Source organism: Phocoena phocoena, chromosome 2 (genome assembly GCF_963924675.1).
Source record: "Phocoena phocoena chromosome 2, mPhoPho1.1, whole genome shotgun sequence".
Classification (NCBI taxonomy): domain Eukaryota; kingdom Metazoa; phylum Chordata; class Mammalia; order Artiodactyla; family Phocoenidae; genus Phocoena; species Phocoena phocoena.
This window is the reverse complement of record NC_089220.1, coordinates 28,186,725-28,202,273: the sequence shown is the minus strand read 5'-3', so window position 1 is coordinate 28,202,273 and position 15,549 is coordinate 28,186,725. Positions and strand designations below refer to the sequence as shown.

Genomic DNA, 15,549 nt, shown 5'->3' with positions numbered 1-15,549 from the left:
AATATCAGTGCAATCCCAAAGTGGAATGAGTTGTCTGGAAACATGCCTACACAGAAGCTGAATGACAACCTGTTAGAAGTGTTAAGGGAGTTCTGCAATGGGTAGAAGATTGATTATATCTTTGGGCTGTTTCCAACTCTAAAGATTCTATTATTTCACTCTGTATTAGCATTTTTGGAGGAAGAGACAGTAGGTATAAAGGTGACCTTAGTATAATTAAAAATCACTGTGAAGGGCTTCCCTGGTGGCACAGTGTTTAGGAGTCTGCCTGCCAACGCAGGGGACATAGGTTCGAGCCCTGGTCCGGGAGGATCCCACATGCCGCGGAGCAACTAAGCCCATGAGCCACAACCACTGAGCCTGCGCTCTAGAGCCCACGAGCCACAACTACTGAGCCCACGCGCCTAGAGCCGGTGCACCGCAACAAGAGAAGCCACCGCAATGAGAAGCCCACGCACGGCAACAAAGAGTAGCCCCCACTCGCCACAACTAGAGGGAGCCTGCGCACAGCAATGAAGACCCAACACAGCCAAAAATAATAAAACTTAAAAAAAACAATCACTGTGAAGAAGAAAAAAATCCACACTGAATTGAAAAACTAAAATTTGGGGGGGATGAGGGTATAGAAATTTGCCTAGTTATTTGCACATTATCAGATGTTAAATATTTATTGACTCAATGGAATACTTTTAAAAATGAGGTTCCCCAGGGACTGCTGTGAGGGCCAGGTATATTTAACATCTTTTGTGAAAAAGCTGAAAGAGAGTCTACTGTGAAAAGTACAAGTCTGGGGAGATACTCTGCTGGAAAGAAGCTGGAGGTAAAGAGCCAAGGTATAGAAGCCAGACTACTGGAAGATCCAAGAGCAGTCACATGGGTAGACAAGGAAATGGTGGTCATGTGGGAAAGTACAAGATCATGAATTTTAGGGGACATAATTCACAAAATCAAGAGGTCTGAACATTCAAACTCAAAGTGAGCATCCACTGTATGGATGTGGGCCAAAATGGCCAAGTAAATCAAATGTTAGGTATCATCAAGAAGGGTTCAGAAACCTTAGAACTAGACAAATAATGTAGAGGATGCTAGCTAAAATGATCAGGGGCCAGGGCAGAAAGAGACACTGCTGTAAACAGAATAAAAGGACAAACTGAAAGGGGCTATTGCCAAAGTCTAGATCCTTGAAAAGCACAGCCACAGGCCTCTCACCACAGACCAAAAGCTAGGGTATAGATGTACTTCTTAGAAATACAAAGAAAAGTTTAGGATGACAAATTACTATAAACACATTAGCCTGAGAAAAGAGGTACTAGCACTGAAAATACACACACACACACACACACACACACACACACACTCCTATAAGGTTGGATATGTTCATTACTCCACGGTTTACTGATAAAAAGTTGATTAAAAGAAGGTAGTCTGTAGAAGGCAGCCACACCCTCCCAAAACATGTCCCTAGAAACTGGCTGGCCTCCCTTCTGCCCAGTCGTGAGTTGCTCTCCATCCTTCTGAGATTTAGAATGGCTGTCAGCTGGCTGATTGGTACTGACACAAAGCCGGATCACATAACTTCAGATATGGTACCTTTTTTTTTTTTTTGGCCACACCACGTGCACAGCTTCCAGGATCTTAGTTCTCCGACCAGGGATCGAACCCATGCCCTTGGCAGTGAAAGCTCGTAGTCCTAACCACCGGACCTCCAGGGAATTCCCCAGATACGGCTTTTTTTTTTTTCCTCTTTGAACTACACATGGAAAGTAAAACCAGGTATTTTTTTCTTTCTTTTTTTTTCGGTAGGTGAGTGGAGATAAAGGTGGGACAGGGCAACGTGCAGGGAAAAGAAAATACTGGTGTTGATAGGTCATGGGATTGCAATCAGTCAGCTGAGTGTAACATGTAAGAGGAAAATTAAAATGTTCAAAGGAATGAGGCACTGAAAGGGTTGAAATGAGATTCTTCTTTGGTTCCCAGGGTTCCATCCCTGGGTTCCCCAAGGTTAAGTTCCAAAGCTATTCCTTTTGGCTCTCTGTGACACACAAGGAACCTCAAAGATTTAGACTCTGGTACCAGCTGTGCAGGAAGAGTGGTTAGGAAATAGTTCACATTTGAGGTGTAAAATTAATTAAATCCAAATCTCTAGACTCAAGGGCAAGACCTGTCTACAAAAGCCCCTTCCACCAGATGAAATCAGCTGCTGGGCTTCAGTCTAGGCTGTCCCCAGACTAGCTCAGAATACAACTGAGTCCTCTCCTCTCTCGTCCTCCCTTTAACAAGGTTGTTGACAAATGCAGGCCTCAGAGGAACGGCTTGGCCTCAGTGGGAGATGCCCAGAGACTGCAGCAGGTGAAAGGTGGCCCCCAAGGCCCAGCCTGTCTCTATGTTGTTCACTTTCTTTGTGAGCTGTTGGGAAGGAGAAAAAGAAGTCTTAATATTTTCATTCAATTTTCAACTCTAGCAAGCACAACAAGCAGAGAATATCTGCAAAGATCATCCACATGGCCAGACCAAGGCAGAACTGGGAGTAGCCAGTCTCTGGAGGCTTCTCCCAACCCTCTCTGTAGGTTCCCATCCTGCCATTGCCCATTGCCCCTACACCTGCCAATCTGATCCTTGAATCTCTGGGCCCAGGAAGTGGTCTCAACCCAGGACATCTAGAGAGGACCTTTTAGACAGACAGGCTTCTGAACTCTCTCCCTAATCCTAAACTAAACATAACAGGAGTCAGCCATAGATTCAGGGGTAGGAAAGAACATACTAAGCTTCTCAGTTCATACTTTGTAAGCAAGTGCATCTTCTTAAGCACTAGTTAATGACAAACCAAGGCATTTAACGCATTCCAGGCCAGGCTGTACCTCAATTAGTTGAGTGACCTTGGGCAGAAGTTTAGACTCGATTTCGTCAACTACATAACAAGTGGATTAGATTAGTCAATATATCAAATTGTTTTCTACAGAATCCTAGGGGTTCCTTGACAGTGCTTCAAAGGAGAAAGGGAGGCAAAACGGTGAAGGAGTTCCAGGTCCCCGACCTCTGATTCAACCAGATAGCTTCATTTTTATCAGTTTTACTGGAATTCTCCATAAGCTACTGTTGAATAAAGATGCCACCACCATACCCATACCCAGGTTTATAAATCAGCAAACTGGTTCTAGTCTTTCCTTCTAGTACTAATAACTTCTTATGACACAATACCTGTGTTAACCTGATGAAATTCGGTCTATAGCCACTGTGCCAAAAACTGAGAAGAATGGCATGTGAATGATTATCTTGAGATTTAGTCTGTGACCCCTGAGTCAAACTGGGAGTGCCCTCCACGCCCCCAAAGTGTTCCTCCTCTGTCCTTAGGACCGACAGTGTAGGGATATAGATGCCAATGTGAAGTGATCTCTGGGACAGAGGACTGTTCACCCCCGATACAAATTCTGCTGCCATTTAACTAAAGACTAAAAGGATGCAGAAATGGAAACGGCAGAAAATTGTCCTTAAATGATTTGGTTATTGCCAATGCTTAAGTAGAGGCAGTTGTTAACTTGGTATGCATTAAGGGCTCAGGATGACCTCTCTTATCCACAAATCTAGCTCCAACTGGTGTGAAATACCTATACTAACAATTAAACCAATACTAATAACTTCTTATGTGTCAGGCACTGTGCTTTGTCTCCATTTTTATAACAGCCCTAAGAAATAGGTACTCTAAGGATCCCTGTGTTTTGAGTGAGGAACCTAAAAGTTAGAGGGGAAGTAAATCATCTAAGGTCACAGAGCTAGTAAGCTTGCAGAATCAGAACTTGAGACCAGATCTGATGGACAACAGAGCCCATGCTTTAAACACTACACTATACTGACTCTACTGGCAAGTAACTCTTTAAATGCCAATATTCTCAGCAGGTATAACAACACATTAAATCCAAATACCTTTGTACAAATGAATTTATGAAATCTGTATAACACAAGAAATGGGGTAATATAAACTCATCTGGAAATGAGGAAACAGAAAGGGGAAGTGACACAAGAGAAGGAAGGAGCTTCATAAACAAAGTACAATCTCTACTTCCTTGACCCCGAAAGTTCAAAGTTGCCCTGTGCCACAACTATATTTTTGTCACATTTCCTCTAATAGACTATGCTATTTGAGGACAGAGATTACATCTTAATCATCTCTGTAACTATAATGTGCAATTATTCAACTATGGTATGGAAGATAAAAAAATATTATATATGGGATGGATGAAACTCATAAGATGTGTTTACAATAAATAAGTTACTACAGATAAAGTTAGGAAGACAGAGAGGGACCCGAGACTCAAGAGGCACTAAATATATGAGGCACACACAAAATACATACGACATACTACACAAGGCATTCGATACTCACGAGGTCTTAAATAAGCCACTCACTGGTGATGCTCTTTGGCAGAGGTCCCTCATGTCCTCTGCCAAACAGAACCATCAAACCATCTAATGGGCTAATGAGTGAGCTAATGCTACTGGCCAGTGCACGTGCCTCTGTGCCCCTCCAAACGGGGCAAGTTTGTGTGATGGCCCCGGCACCTTCTGTCCTTGTGCCCCCTTGATCAAACTTCAGCTACAGTACCTGTAACCACACTATCATCGGCAGAGAGAGGCAGGACATATGAACCCAGGATTCAGGAAGTACAGCACCTCCAACTTGTATGTACCCTATCCTGTGTGTTCACCTATCCCATTTCTTTCCCCTTGCTTTTCACCCTGACTTTTGTGGGATTTCTTTGTTTCTTTTTTTGCTTTTGGACACTCCACGCAGCATGTGGGATCTTAGTTCCCTGATCAGGGATCAAACCCATGCCCCCTGCAGTGGAAGTACAGATTCTTAACCACTGGACTGCCATGGAAGTCCCTCACCCTGACTTTTGAAGTTGATTTAATAAACCATGTAACTTGGGCCTCTTAACCTGGGCTGCAAGCCTTTTGGCTCTGTGACCTCTGGGATAGCTTGCCTAGTAATATACAGTTGACCACTGAACAACATGGGGGTTATAGGTGCCGACCCCCATGCAGTCAAAAATCCACATATAACTTTATAGCTGGCCCTCCATATCCACGGATTCAACCAACCACAGATTGTGTAGTACTGTAGCATTTATTATTGAAAAGAATCCATGTATAAGTGGACCCAGTTCAAACCTGTTATTCAAGGGTCAATGATACTTAGAAGCTGCCATTGTATCAAGGCAATTTCCCACATTCATGGTGCCTTGCACAGTGCCTTGTCCATAGCCTGAATAAAATTAGCTCAAAACTCCACCTATGGCCACTCTGATTACTAAACAAGTTTTTAAAAAATATTTATTTATTTGGTTGCACCAGGTCTTAGTTGTGGCAGGCGGGCTCCTTAGTTGCAGCTCCTTAGTTGTGGCATGTGAACTCTTAGCAGGCAGGCTCCTTAGTTGCGGCATGTGAACTCTTGGCTGCAGCATGCATGTGGGATCTAGTTCCCTGACCAGGGATCAAACTTAGGCCCCCTGCACTGGGAACGTGGAGTCTTAACCACTGCGCCACCAGGGAAGTCCCCTAAACAAGTTTTTAACTTTCTTTCTAACTCCCAAATAAAAGGACTGTTATGTGATACCGGTGTCCTCTCTCTTACCTGTAAGACGGTGCTGCCTGCAAAGCCAAAGCCATCCTTCAGCAAGGCTGTGATGTAACTGAGATCCATGCACAGGAAAGGACTGCCTGAGGTGAAGTTTTCCAGGTTATCACATACTGGAGGTGACAGAAAGAGAAAAGTGGAATTCAAGTTTGCAGCCAACTGACAGGTGTATGATTTTTCTCTAAATACAGACTGAGAATAAGCAAAGCAGAATCCTCCATTCTCCTTCTCCCAGATGCCTGGGAGTCTTGGAGGCTAGAACTGTGCACTGACAGCCTCTGCAAGACCCCAGCTCCATCAAGAACCAGCACGTTTCTGATGTGACATCTAATCAACTCAAAGGTACATGGGTCCTAGTTTATTTGCTATGACATATATTCTATGACTTATTGTTGGGGCTTAATTCAACTAAGGCCCTTATATATTAAGACAGGGAAATACCAGTTAACCCTACTTCAGGGCCACTGGATAAGAGCAATTATTTGCTTTTTATTTTTTTTTTAATTTATTTATTTTTGGCTGTGTTGGTTCTTCGTTGCTGCGTGTGGGCTTTCCATAGTTGCGGTGAGCGGGGGCTACTCTCCATTGCAGTGCGTGGGCTTCTCATTGAGGTGGCCTCTCTTGTTGCAGAGCACGGACTCTAGGTGCCCGGGCTTCAGTAGCTGTGGCACACGGGCTCAGTATTGTGGCTCGCGGGCTCTAGAGCGCAGGCTAAGTAGTTGTGGCGCACGGGCTTAGTTGCTCCACGGCATGCGGGATCTTCCCGGACTAGGGCTCGAACCTGTGTGCCCTCATTGGCAGGCAGATTCTTAACCACTGCGCCACCAGGGAAGCCCCATTTGCATTTTTGATGAACTCTTTCAAGGAAGCCTCTGTGGCTATTTTCCATATATTCTGGTGCTCAGTGTTTCATTACCACTGATAAAACTTTTTCAATTTTTTTTTAAAGAAAGGAAGAAAGAAATGTGGAAAGAAGAAAAGGTTTTCACCGTTTCTCCAAAGTCTCTTGTATTCTTATATTTTTCTTTGCCACTTAATGCTTTTAACTCCTGGTAAAGACAGGAAACCAACCTTCTGAGAGGCTTTCTGCTGGCCAAAGCACATTAGGTGACTTTAAGGTCACTGGGGGTGGCAGCCTCACGGGCTCACATTCAATGGTTTCCACTGACACTTACCTTCCCTTGCTTTCCTTTCAAAATCTTCAACTTTTAAAACACCCCCCTTTTCATAATCTGAAATGAAACAGAACAGTAGTTGATGTCAAAAAACCTTCCAGGAAACATAAGGAAATTTATCCTAGGAAATTATCCTATTTATAATAATGAAAAACCAAAAATAAAATTTCCAACATTAAAGAATGGGATAAGCAAACATGATATATCCCTACAATATAATCTATACAGTTTATTTTATTTACTTATAATCTATTTTGTTTTATATATATATATATATATATATATATATATATATATATATATATTTTTTTTTTTTTTTTTTTTTCGTGGTAGGCAGGCCTCTCACGTTGTGGCCTCTCCCGTTGCGGAGCACAGGCTCCGGACATGCAGGCTCAGCGGCCATGGCTCACGGGCCCAGCCGCTCCGCGGCATGTGGGATCTTCCCGGACCGGGGCACGAACCCGTGTTCCCTGCATCGGCAGGCGGACTCTCAACCACTGCGCCACCAGGGAAGCCCTGTTATGTATATTTAACTATAGCTAAAAAATAGGCCCATTAGAAAGGGGCCATTAAACACGTCAGAAAATAAGAAATTAATTCATATCTCAGGCCATGACAGATCACATATATACATTCTCACAGCTAAACAAAATGTGTTACTATTATAAGGAAAAATGTTATAAAGGGGAAAGAGGAAACTTTTGGGGGTGAATATGTTCATTGACTTGAATTTGGTGATGGTTTCATGGGTGTATACATATGTCAAAACTTACCAAATTGTACACTTCAAATATGTGTATTTTATTTTATATCAATTATACCTCCATAAAAATACTTAAAGAAAAAAAAGACTTCATGTGTATTTGTTTAGGCCATCTTCTAGCCCCAAAAGATTCGAAATCATATTCACTCTTCCACTTGGGTGACTTGGGAGAAAAGTACGGTGACCACCTCAACAAGGCATTGCAAATACTCCTTTTGTCCCTTTCCCTTCCCCACCACAGCCCTGCCCAGTTTCCCCGCTGCACTGACACCTGGAGTGAACTTACCAATCATGTCTGTGTCAACAGCTCGGTCATAATAGTATGAGAAAGCGTAGAAGGAGCTTCTCTGGACCTCATCTGGCTGATGAAGTTTTCCTTGGACCACCCTCAGCACTTCAGCATAGCAGGGCTCAAAGCCCACCTCCCCTGATGGGGCAAAAGGTGCACAGGGGCAAGGTGAGAAAGTGAAAGGCAAGCTGCTGAAGCCAGTGGAACAGCAGGAGGATCAAGGCGAGCTGAGGCTCAGGACAAAGGGCTTACAGACAAAGACGAACAAACTTTTGCAGCCTCATCCCTCTGGAGATCCAGCACCTACTTCTCCACAGCAGGTCCCCTCCCTAACCTGTGTTCACCAAAAAAGCCACAACCGACCTCGAGCTGCCCCTTAGCATTATGTTTCATGGCATTTATGAGAAGTATGCAGAGGCTCACCTGCTTCCTTCATGGGAAAAATCAAGTTTTTTCCTCGAGTTTAAGGTCTATGCCTTTTATAATACCCAAGATCAAGTATTCTTCTTATCGTCTCAATTCTATAACTGAAATAGCTAAACATTAATTGGATCTGAAACAGTTTCACCCTGCTGAGGGCAGAGACCCTCAATACATTAGACCCAGGGTAAGAAGAGGTTTCTAATGGATCTACAACACCTGGGCAGGGAAAGAGCTGAACACAGAGTGACAGCTGCCTTGTTCACTGTCACTTCACACTACTCCTTGGAGGCACACCAGCATCTATTTGGAACTAGTTCCTGCAAAAGACAAGCTTCTCCTAGCTCTGGAAAAAGTTTCCCATGGGACTTTTGCAGACTTCTACTGTAAAAGTAATTCCAACCAGTGAAAAAATATCACCTGCCTTCTTGGTTGCCACCATACTGGTATTTCACACCCCCAAAGATCCACTCTGCTTCCAACCATCTTGGTAGACAGGCACTTCGGAAAGTGTGTCCATCAATTCCTGAAAGAAACCAGACCACAAAGAGGCAAGGGTGTGAGAGAGAAAGAGAGAGGAAGGAAAGCAAGAAGTCAGTAAGGTTGAAAGGAATTATCAAGGTGGCTGGGCCTTAAAATCATATGAAATTAGTTCCACGACTGCATACTACGATGGGAATTCTTAACTCAGGGTTCACAGATGGGCTTTGTGGGGTTGGTGAACCCCCTGAAACTACAGGCAAACTTTCATGCTTATGTCCATTTGGCAGAGGGGCTGATGGCTTTCATCACATCTGAAATCTAAAACCTACAATGGAATAAGTTCCCTCCTTTCTAAAACAGGGAAAAAATACTGTTCTACTTTTCTCATTGATTGTTGTGAGGCTTAAATAAATTACACTTGAAAATGTAAACTCTGAGATGCTATATACTCATCACAATAATAGCTTACTGTGAACCACACACCATAAAAATTAAAATAAATGCAAAATCTCTTTTAAGGTGAGGAAACGGGCACAAAAAGTTTAGCTAACTGGCCCGAAATTACAAGACTGGGACTGACCCTAGTTCTGCCTGACCCCAAAAGCTGAGCTCTTTACCTCTCTACTGCCTATGAAGAAAGGAATGGAGTTGTTCAGTTATTCCACCTTGTAAGTGGACTGCTGCTACCTGCACCTCCCACGTAAAACTAAGGGCTTGAGCTCCTGCCAAGTTTAACCCTTGAGTCTTGAATTTTTGCAGACACTTCAGCCCCCTGGCCACAAACCGTTCCCCCCTAAACCAAGAGACTTCATGCTAGAAATGGCTAAGAATAGATACCAAAACATCTGACCTCATAAAGTAGAAAAGGAATTTGCCATTATGATGTCTATTATACAACACAGGCCTCTTACTTCAGCATAACCCTTTCTGCCATAGAATCACTGCGAAGGTAGGGAAAAGGCAAGCTGAGTACTGGTGTCACTCTCACCATACCCCAACCAGCTCACCCAGACGAACCTTCTGTCTCCAGGGCTCCCAGAGTTGTTAGTCTTGCAGCTTTCAATCCAAATCCCAAGTAACTGTAAAATACAGGATTGACTAATTTCATGTGACCCTGAATTCTCTAGCCTAAAGCTCCCTCTTCCAAAAGTAACATGGTTTCTCTGTCTCACTCTGGAGGGAAGAAAACCTTGTTCTCTGTGCTCTATTCATCTCGTGTGGACAACAAGCAGTAGTTCTTGCACAGTTCAGATCAAGGCCTTGCAGGAAGAACTTCCCACAGCTATGCTTTAAAGGCCAGAGGCAGTGACACTTCCTAGGGTCCCACCCTGGGAACCATCCCCAGAAGAGATCTCATTATCTTAGCTCCCAGCCCAACTGTGATCAAATTCTAGGCTGGATTTTGAACATCTGAAGGTCAGCTTAAAAGCCGCTGACACAGAGCTTTGGCTGAACCTTCTCTGAGTGTCCTCTCTCTGCAGAAAACTTGACTCCTTATATTACTTATCTTTTACTCTTTTACATTATTTTTTTAAAATCTTACATTACTTTTTACTTTATTACTATTATGTTTTTGAGGACAAGAATGGAGAAACCTCTTGGGCTTTGGTAAGTAGCTTAGGTTTCAGTTAACAGGCCTTCAGGGACTGGCAAAGACTTTGTAAGGCTGGTCAGATGCAATAATAGATGTGAAAATGTTTTGAAAAGTTAGGAGAATCATACAATGTGAAATAGTATTCCTCCACGTCCCCCTCTTCACCTATGTGTATAGAGCTTATAAGTGCTGTTAAACATCTCAAAGGAAGTGAGGTAGCCTCTAGGGGTTTGTTCCAGGGTTTTCTGCAAAACAGAAAAAGCAAAAAGACTATTCAGGATCCCCAATTACCTGAAAATGTTATCACCACCATCCCTATCCCTCCCCCCACAAAAAAAAAAGAGATGAAGGAGAAGATTAAACAACTAATCTCACAAGGCTTGAGGAATCAAAGGGACTGAACAGTGAGGGGAAGTTCGTTCGGTCAGTCATTAATTGACTTAACTCAGCCTGTTCGTGGTGGAGCTGCTGTCTGAAATGGGGCACCACTTCCTTAGCACCATGATATGCCTGCCAAGTGGGCTGGTAACCATACCTTCATATGTATCTGACTCACCTCAAACTGCGGCAGGAACGTGATTTGGGTGGAGGCACCCCCCAGGTCCAGAGTCCCCACAGTCTCCTGGCTGTGGCCATGCAGCTGACCTGTGAATGAGAGCTAGCTCTGAACATCTTCTGTTTCCTGGACAGCCCAACACTCCTCTGTCTGCAATTTCTCTCCTGCTCTTGTCATATATTGGAGGAATTCTGTAAATACTCCACTGCTTCCCAGCCCCAAAGGCTGCCCACAAATGCTAACCTAGAAGGACTCTTGCTGCAGCTGAGGCCTTGAAGGCAGGTAATAGACACTAACTTCCTGTCTTTCCTCCCCACCCTCCTTTTTATTAAACAAAAGAAAGAACCTGGAGTGAACTTAGAAAAAAGTGAACAAAGAAAAAAAAGGTATTTTTGCTCCCTGACCATGTGTGAAACCCAGTTAAGGTCTTCGATAAACTTGAGAATATATTACCTGTCAGAAAATTCACAGTAACCCAAGCTAATATGCCTAAAAAAGGAGAGAAAGACAAAGATTATATCCAGAGCATTTTTTACCCCCGTTCCCTAGCCCCATCTTTGTTCTTTTTCTCTCTAAATTTCATGTCTAAAGCATACATTTCCCTCTCCCCATCTTTCCATTTCCTGCTATCCCCTTCCTCCTTGCTTATTTGTTCTCCTTATTATTCTCCTTACTTAGTTCCTTTTTTCTTCAGCACCCCCATCCCTGTTCCCAGTTCCTTTAATCAGATCTTTTATTAACCCTGGCCCTCTCCCCCTAGAACATACATCAATACCTCTCTCACCTTCATAGGATCCATCCATGATGCTAACACTGTCATCTGGTACCAGGAAAGGTGACTTCCTGAAGATCTCTTTTACCTAGAAAAAAAAGAAAGAAATCTGGATTCCCTAAGGCAATAGATTTCCGCATTTTGACTGTATCCTATAATGCTTAGAAAACTACACTCTTCATTTTCCCTAGATAAAATTTTAGCAGAACTCACTCCTTTTCCCCAAGAAATTAGAGAAGGAACTAGGCAAGAAATTATTGGTTTCTTGTAAAAAACAAAAACTACCTCCAAGAGCAGAGCCTGGGCTTTCTTTTCTGGCAGTAAGCGCAGTCCCGCTGTTGCCCTCAGGACCACTGGCGTTCTCTTCCAGTGACTTCGAGGGATTGAGTCTTTGGCCACCTCTAGGAGTTCTTGAACAGTCTCAGCACCCTTCAAAAGAGATGATTCACGTATCCAGTGAACAGTTCATTTAGTGGAGCTTGTCTATTCCCTTAGCGTGCTCTGGGAGAGTACCAGGAATGAGGTGGCAGAGGGCTCCAACCCTTCTCTGCTCCATAGAGCAGAAACCTAAAGAAGCGGGCTTCCTTGAAGAAGAAGCCATTTCATTTTGATTAAGTTATAATAAAAATGATTCTTGGGCTTCCCTGGTGGCACAGTGGTTGAGAATCCGCCTGCCAATGCAGGGGACACGGGTTCGTGCCCCGGTCCGGGAAGATCCCACATGCCATGGAGCGGCTGGGCCCATGAGCCATGGCCGCTGAGCCTGCACGTCCGGAGCCTGTGCTCCGCAACAGGAGAGGCCACAACAGTGAGAGGCCAGCGTACCGCAAAAAAAAAAAAAAGATTCTTTTACAGTGTGGTCATTTTAATTGTTATTTTATCTCAAATAAAAATTAGCTTCACAGGGGAGTTCCCTGGTGGTCTAGTGGTTAGGGTTCAGTGCTCTTACTGCTGTGGCCCAGTTTCAATCCCCTGTTGGGGAACTGAGATTTCATAAGCAGTGTGGCACAGCCAAAAAAAAAAAGCAAAAAAAGAAAAATGGTATCTAATATTAAAGAATTTCATATTCATTCACTAATAACATATTTTAAAAAATTAGCTTCAGGCCAGAAAGTTGGTATGGTGAAGGAAACAAGGCTTGGAGTTAGAAGACTTGGTCGCTAGCCCTGGGGCCTAACATAGGTCACTTGGCACTCCTGGGGCTTGGTCTCCTCAGCTGTGAGAGGGAGATACCATCATACAAAACTGTTGTATGCGTTAGATGTGGCAGACTGCGTGGAGCTGCCACAAAAATGCCAGCTGCAGCTGTTATTATGCTACCCCTTTTATGACTTCTACAAGGACAGAACACATCAGGTTCAGTTTTGCATTACCAGCACCTACCTGCATGGCACACAGCAGATGTTCAAATTATGATATGTTAAAAACCATTATTTTAAAGCCATTGTTTCTCTGAGTAAACATCTGTTCTGACAACACGCTGCCTCTTAATCATTATAATTATTAGCAACCACAACACAATTTTACTCTCCAAATGTCAAATCAGTTTCTAATAATGTGGTTGCTTTCAACAGCTCCTAATTTTCTAGCACATTTGCCATTTCATAACAGCAAGCTAAGAAAATAAACATCCTCTCGGCTGTTCAAGTTCCAGCCATTTTTAACATCAGGTGTTCCTTTAGTTAATGATTACACTTGTGACACTGAACAACACCTTTATATATGCTACCAAAGTTCAACATTCTGCCTTATTCTATTTTATATCATTGTGGCCTCTGACATGGGGTGCTGTATGTTGTGAGAGCTCAAATGTGAAATACAGTTATGACAGAACTCTACATTCATCTTCTATTACTGAAAATTTTTGTTGTCGTGGGTTTTGCCCAATTTCTAGAATATAAGCATGGTTCTGTGCTGTATAAGGGCACTCTGAAGTGGAGTTCACTCGATCTATATTCCCTTAATTGTTGTGTGTATACCTCCTACCTTATAGAACTTCACAAGCATTTTCTGCATGTACATTAATTGATGCAGTTGATGGCTTCAAATCAAAATTTTAAACAGTAAATATGAAGAGCGCAGCTTCTTTTTCTTTTTAACATCTTTATTGGAGTATAATTGCTTTACAATGGTGTGCTAGCTTCTGCTTCATAACAAAGTGAATCAGCTATACACATACATATATCCCCATATCTCCTCCCTCTTGTGTCTCCCTCCCACCCTCCCTATCCCCCGCCTCTAGGTGGTCACAAAGCACCAAGCTGATCTCCCTGTGCTATGTGGCTGCTTCCCACTAGCTATCTATTTGACATTTGGTAGTTCTTGAAAGACAGTGTTATCCCTGCATGGCCACAATCTATTTTCACACCTCCTTCTACCTAAGCCCTGGTGAGCCTGGGGTGTACAATTACTGTTATCCAGGAGATTAGCTAGGACAGAAAACTGATCTCACACATGACCTCAATATCAGTAGTGGACAGCATGAGATATTTAACAGCAGTGGTGTGGTAAAGTTATCAAGGCATTTGAGAATCGAAACATCTAATTGTAAAAAACTCACCTGCTTAGGTTGATCTACAAAAGCAGAAAGTCCTGGATTCACAGAATCAAAAATTTCCCCTTCCAGAATCGGAAGCTGTCCTATGTTGTCCATGGAGCAAAACAGAAGAGAGATGGCTGATTATCAAAAGTTAGGCTGTCTCTGGACTTCCCTGGTGGCGCAGTGGTTAAGAACCCACCTGCCAATGCAGGGGACACGGATTTGAGCCCTGGTCCAGGAAGATCCCACATGCCATGGAGCAACTAAGCCTGTGCGCCACATCTACTGAGTCTGCGCTCTACAGCCCGTGAGCCACAACTACTGAGCCTGTGCACCACAACTACTGAAGCCCGTGCACCTACAGCCCGTGCTCTGCAACAAAAGAAGCCACTGCAATGAGAAGCCCACGCACCGCAACGAAGAGTAGCCCCAGCGCGCTGCAACTAGAGAAAGCCCACACACAGCAACAAAGACCCAAGGCAACCAAAAATAAATTAAAAAAAAAAAAAAGTTAGGCTGTTTCTGTTTCTGGGCTCTGTATCATATTAACCTGCTACTTCCCCCAGATATTCCAAGTCATCCCACCTGTGAGGAATGGCTTGCAGGAGTATTGGGTAGGGGGATAGAGGATGAAAAGTAATCACTGAGGGTCCCTCTGCCATTTCTCTGGTGGACACCTAGCTTCTACTCCTTTCCCTAGACTGTGTGTGTAACTTGAGGATAGAACACTGAATATTTAGAAAACGTTAACCTTCAGGGTCCCCCCATCCCCTTTTCCAAGGATGGTAGTGATCTTTCTCTCAAGACCACTCTCAATATTCTGGACTCTGGAGTAATAGTCACCTTTAGAGAAAAGGAAAGATACATTACAGCTATACTTCTTGGACACATGGGTTTCAGACTACAGGCAGTCCAGATCTCTCTTAATTTCACACTGAATTAAACCATATGTGTTCAGTTATAGTCCAAAGTGTTCTCTGAAGAAAGACATTCAGTCGCTGTAAGATTCTGTAACTGACATCACACACTCTCAGCACATTTATTTCTGGGAGGAGTTGCTAAAGTATGGATTTGTCGACTCTGGTGAGGGTACCAGTTGCACGTACCTGGTAATTTCTGCACAAAGGTGTAAACGTGAATTCGAGTTCCAGTGCTCCCTGCATCAAACATAATTCCATACAAGGTGCTGGCACTGACATTGACGGGGCACATGGAAGACAGGAAGACACCCTCAAACCAAGTCTGTTGGTCTCTGTGGAAGACAGTGCTGCAAACACAGGACACTACCAGCATGAAAAAGGCTGCCCCCTGGGAAATGGCCAT

General features: G+C 43.5%; 1 protein-coding gene across 3 annotated transcripts in view; it reads right to left on the bottom strand.

Moving 5' to 3' along the window:
• The window catches only part of ENTPD5 (ectonucleoside triphosphate diphosphohydrolase 5 (inactive)), an 18,516-nt gene extending 2,967 nt beyond the window's left edge, over positions 1-15,549 (bottom strand). The window contains exons 1-13 of one of the 3 annotated variants that reach the window (XM_065901078.1): positions 15,333-15,549; positions 14,248-14,327; positions 11,973-12,116; positions 11,700-11,775; positions 11,369-11,404; positions 10,916-11,004; positions 10,525-10,604; positions 9,783-9,844; positions 8,707-8,808; positions 7,860-8,000; positions 6,811-6,867; positions 5,633-5,748; positions 2,320-2,406 (exon numbers count right to left, since the gene is read on the bottom strand). In XM_065901078.1, the coding sequence (XP_065757150.1) occupies positions 2,320-2,406; positions 5,633-5,748; positions 6,811-6,867; positions 7,860-8,000; positions 8,707-8,808; positions 9,783-9,844; positions 10,525-10,604; positions 10,916-11,004; positions 11,369-11,404; positions 11,700-11,775; positions 11,973-12,116; positions 14,248-14,327; positions 15,333-15,549 (1,287 nt within the window). Of the gene's footprint in view, positions 1-2,319; positions 2,407-5,632; positions 5,749-6,810; positions 6,868-7,859; positions 8,001-8,706; positions 8,809-9,782; positions 9,845-10,524; positions 10,605-10,915; positions 11,005-11,368; positions 11,405-11,699; positions 11,776-11,972; positions 12,117-14,247; positions 14,328-15,332 lie in introns of those variants that run through there. The other 2 variants (XM_065901086.1, XM_065901094.1) reach the window with 2 other exon arrangements.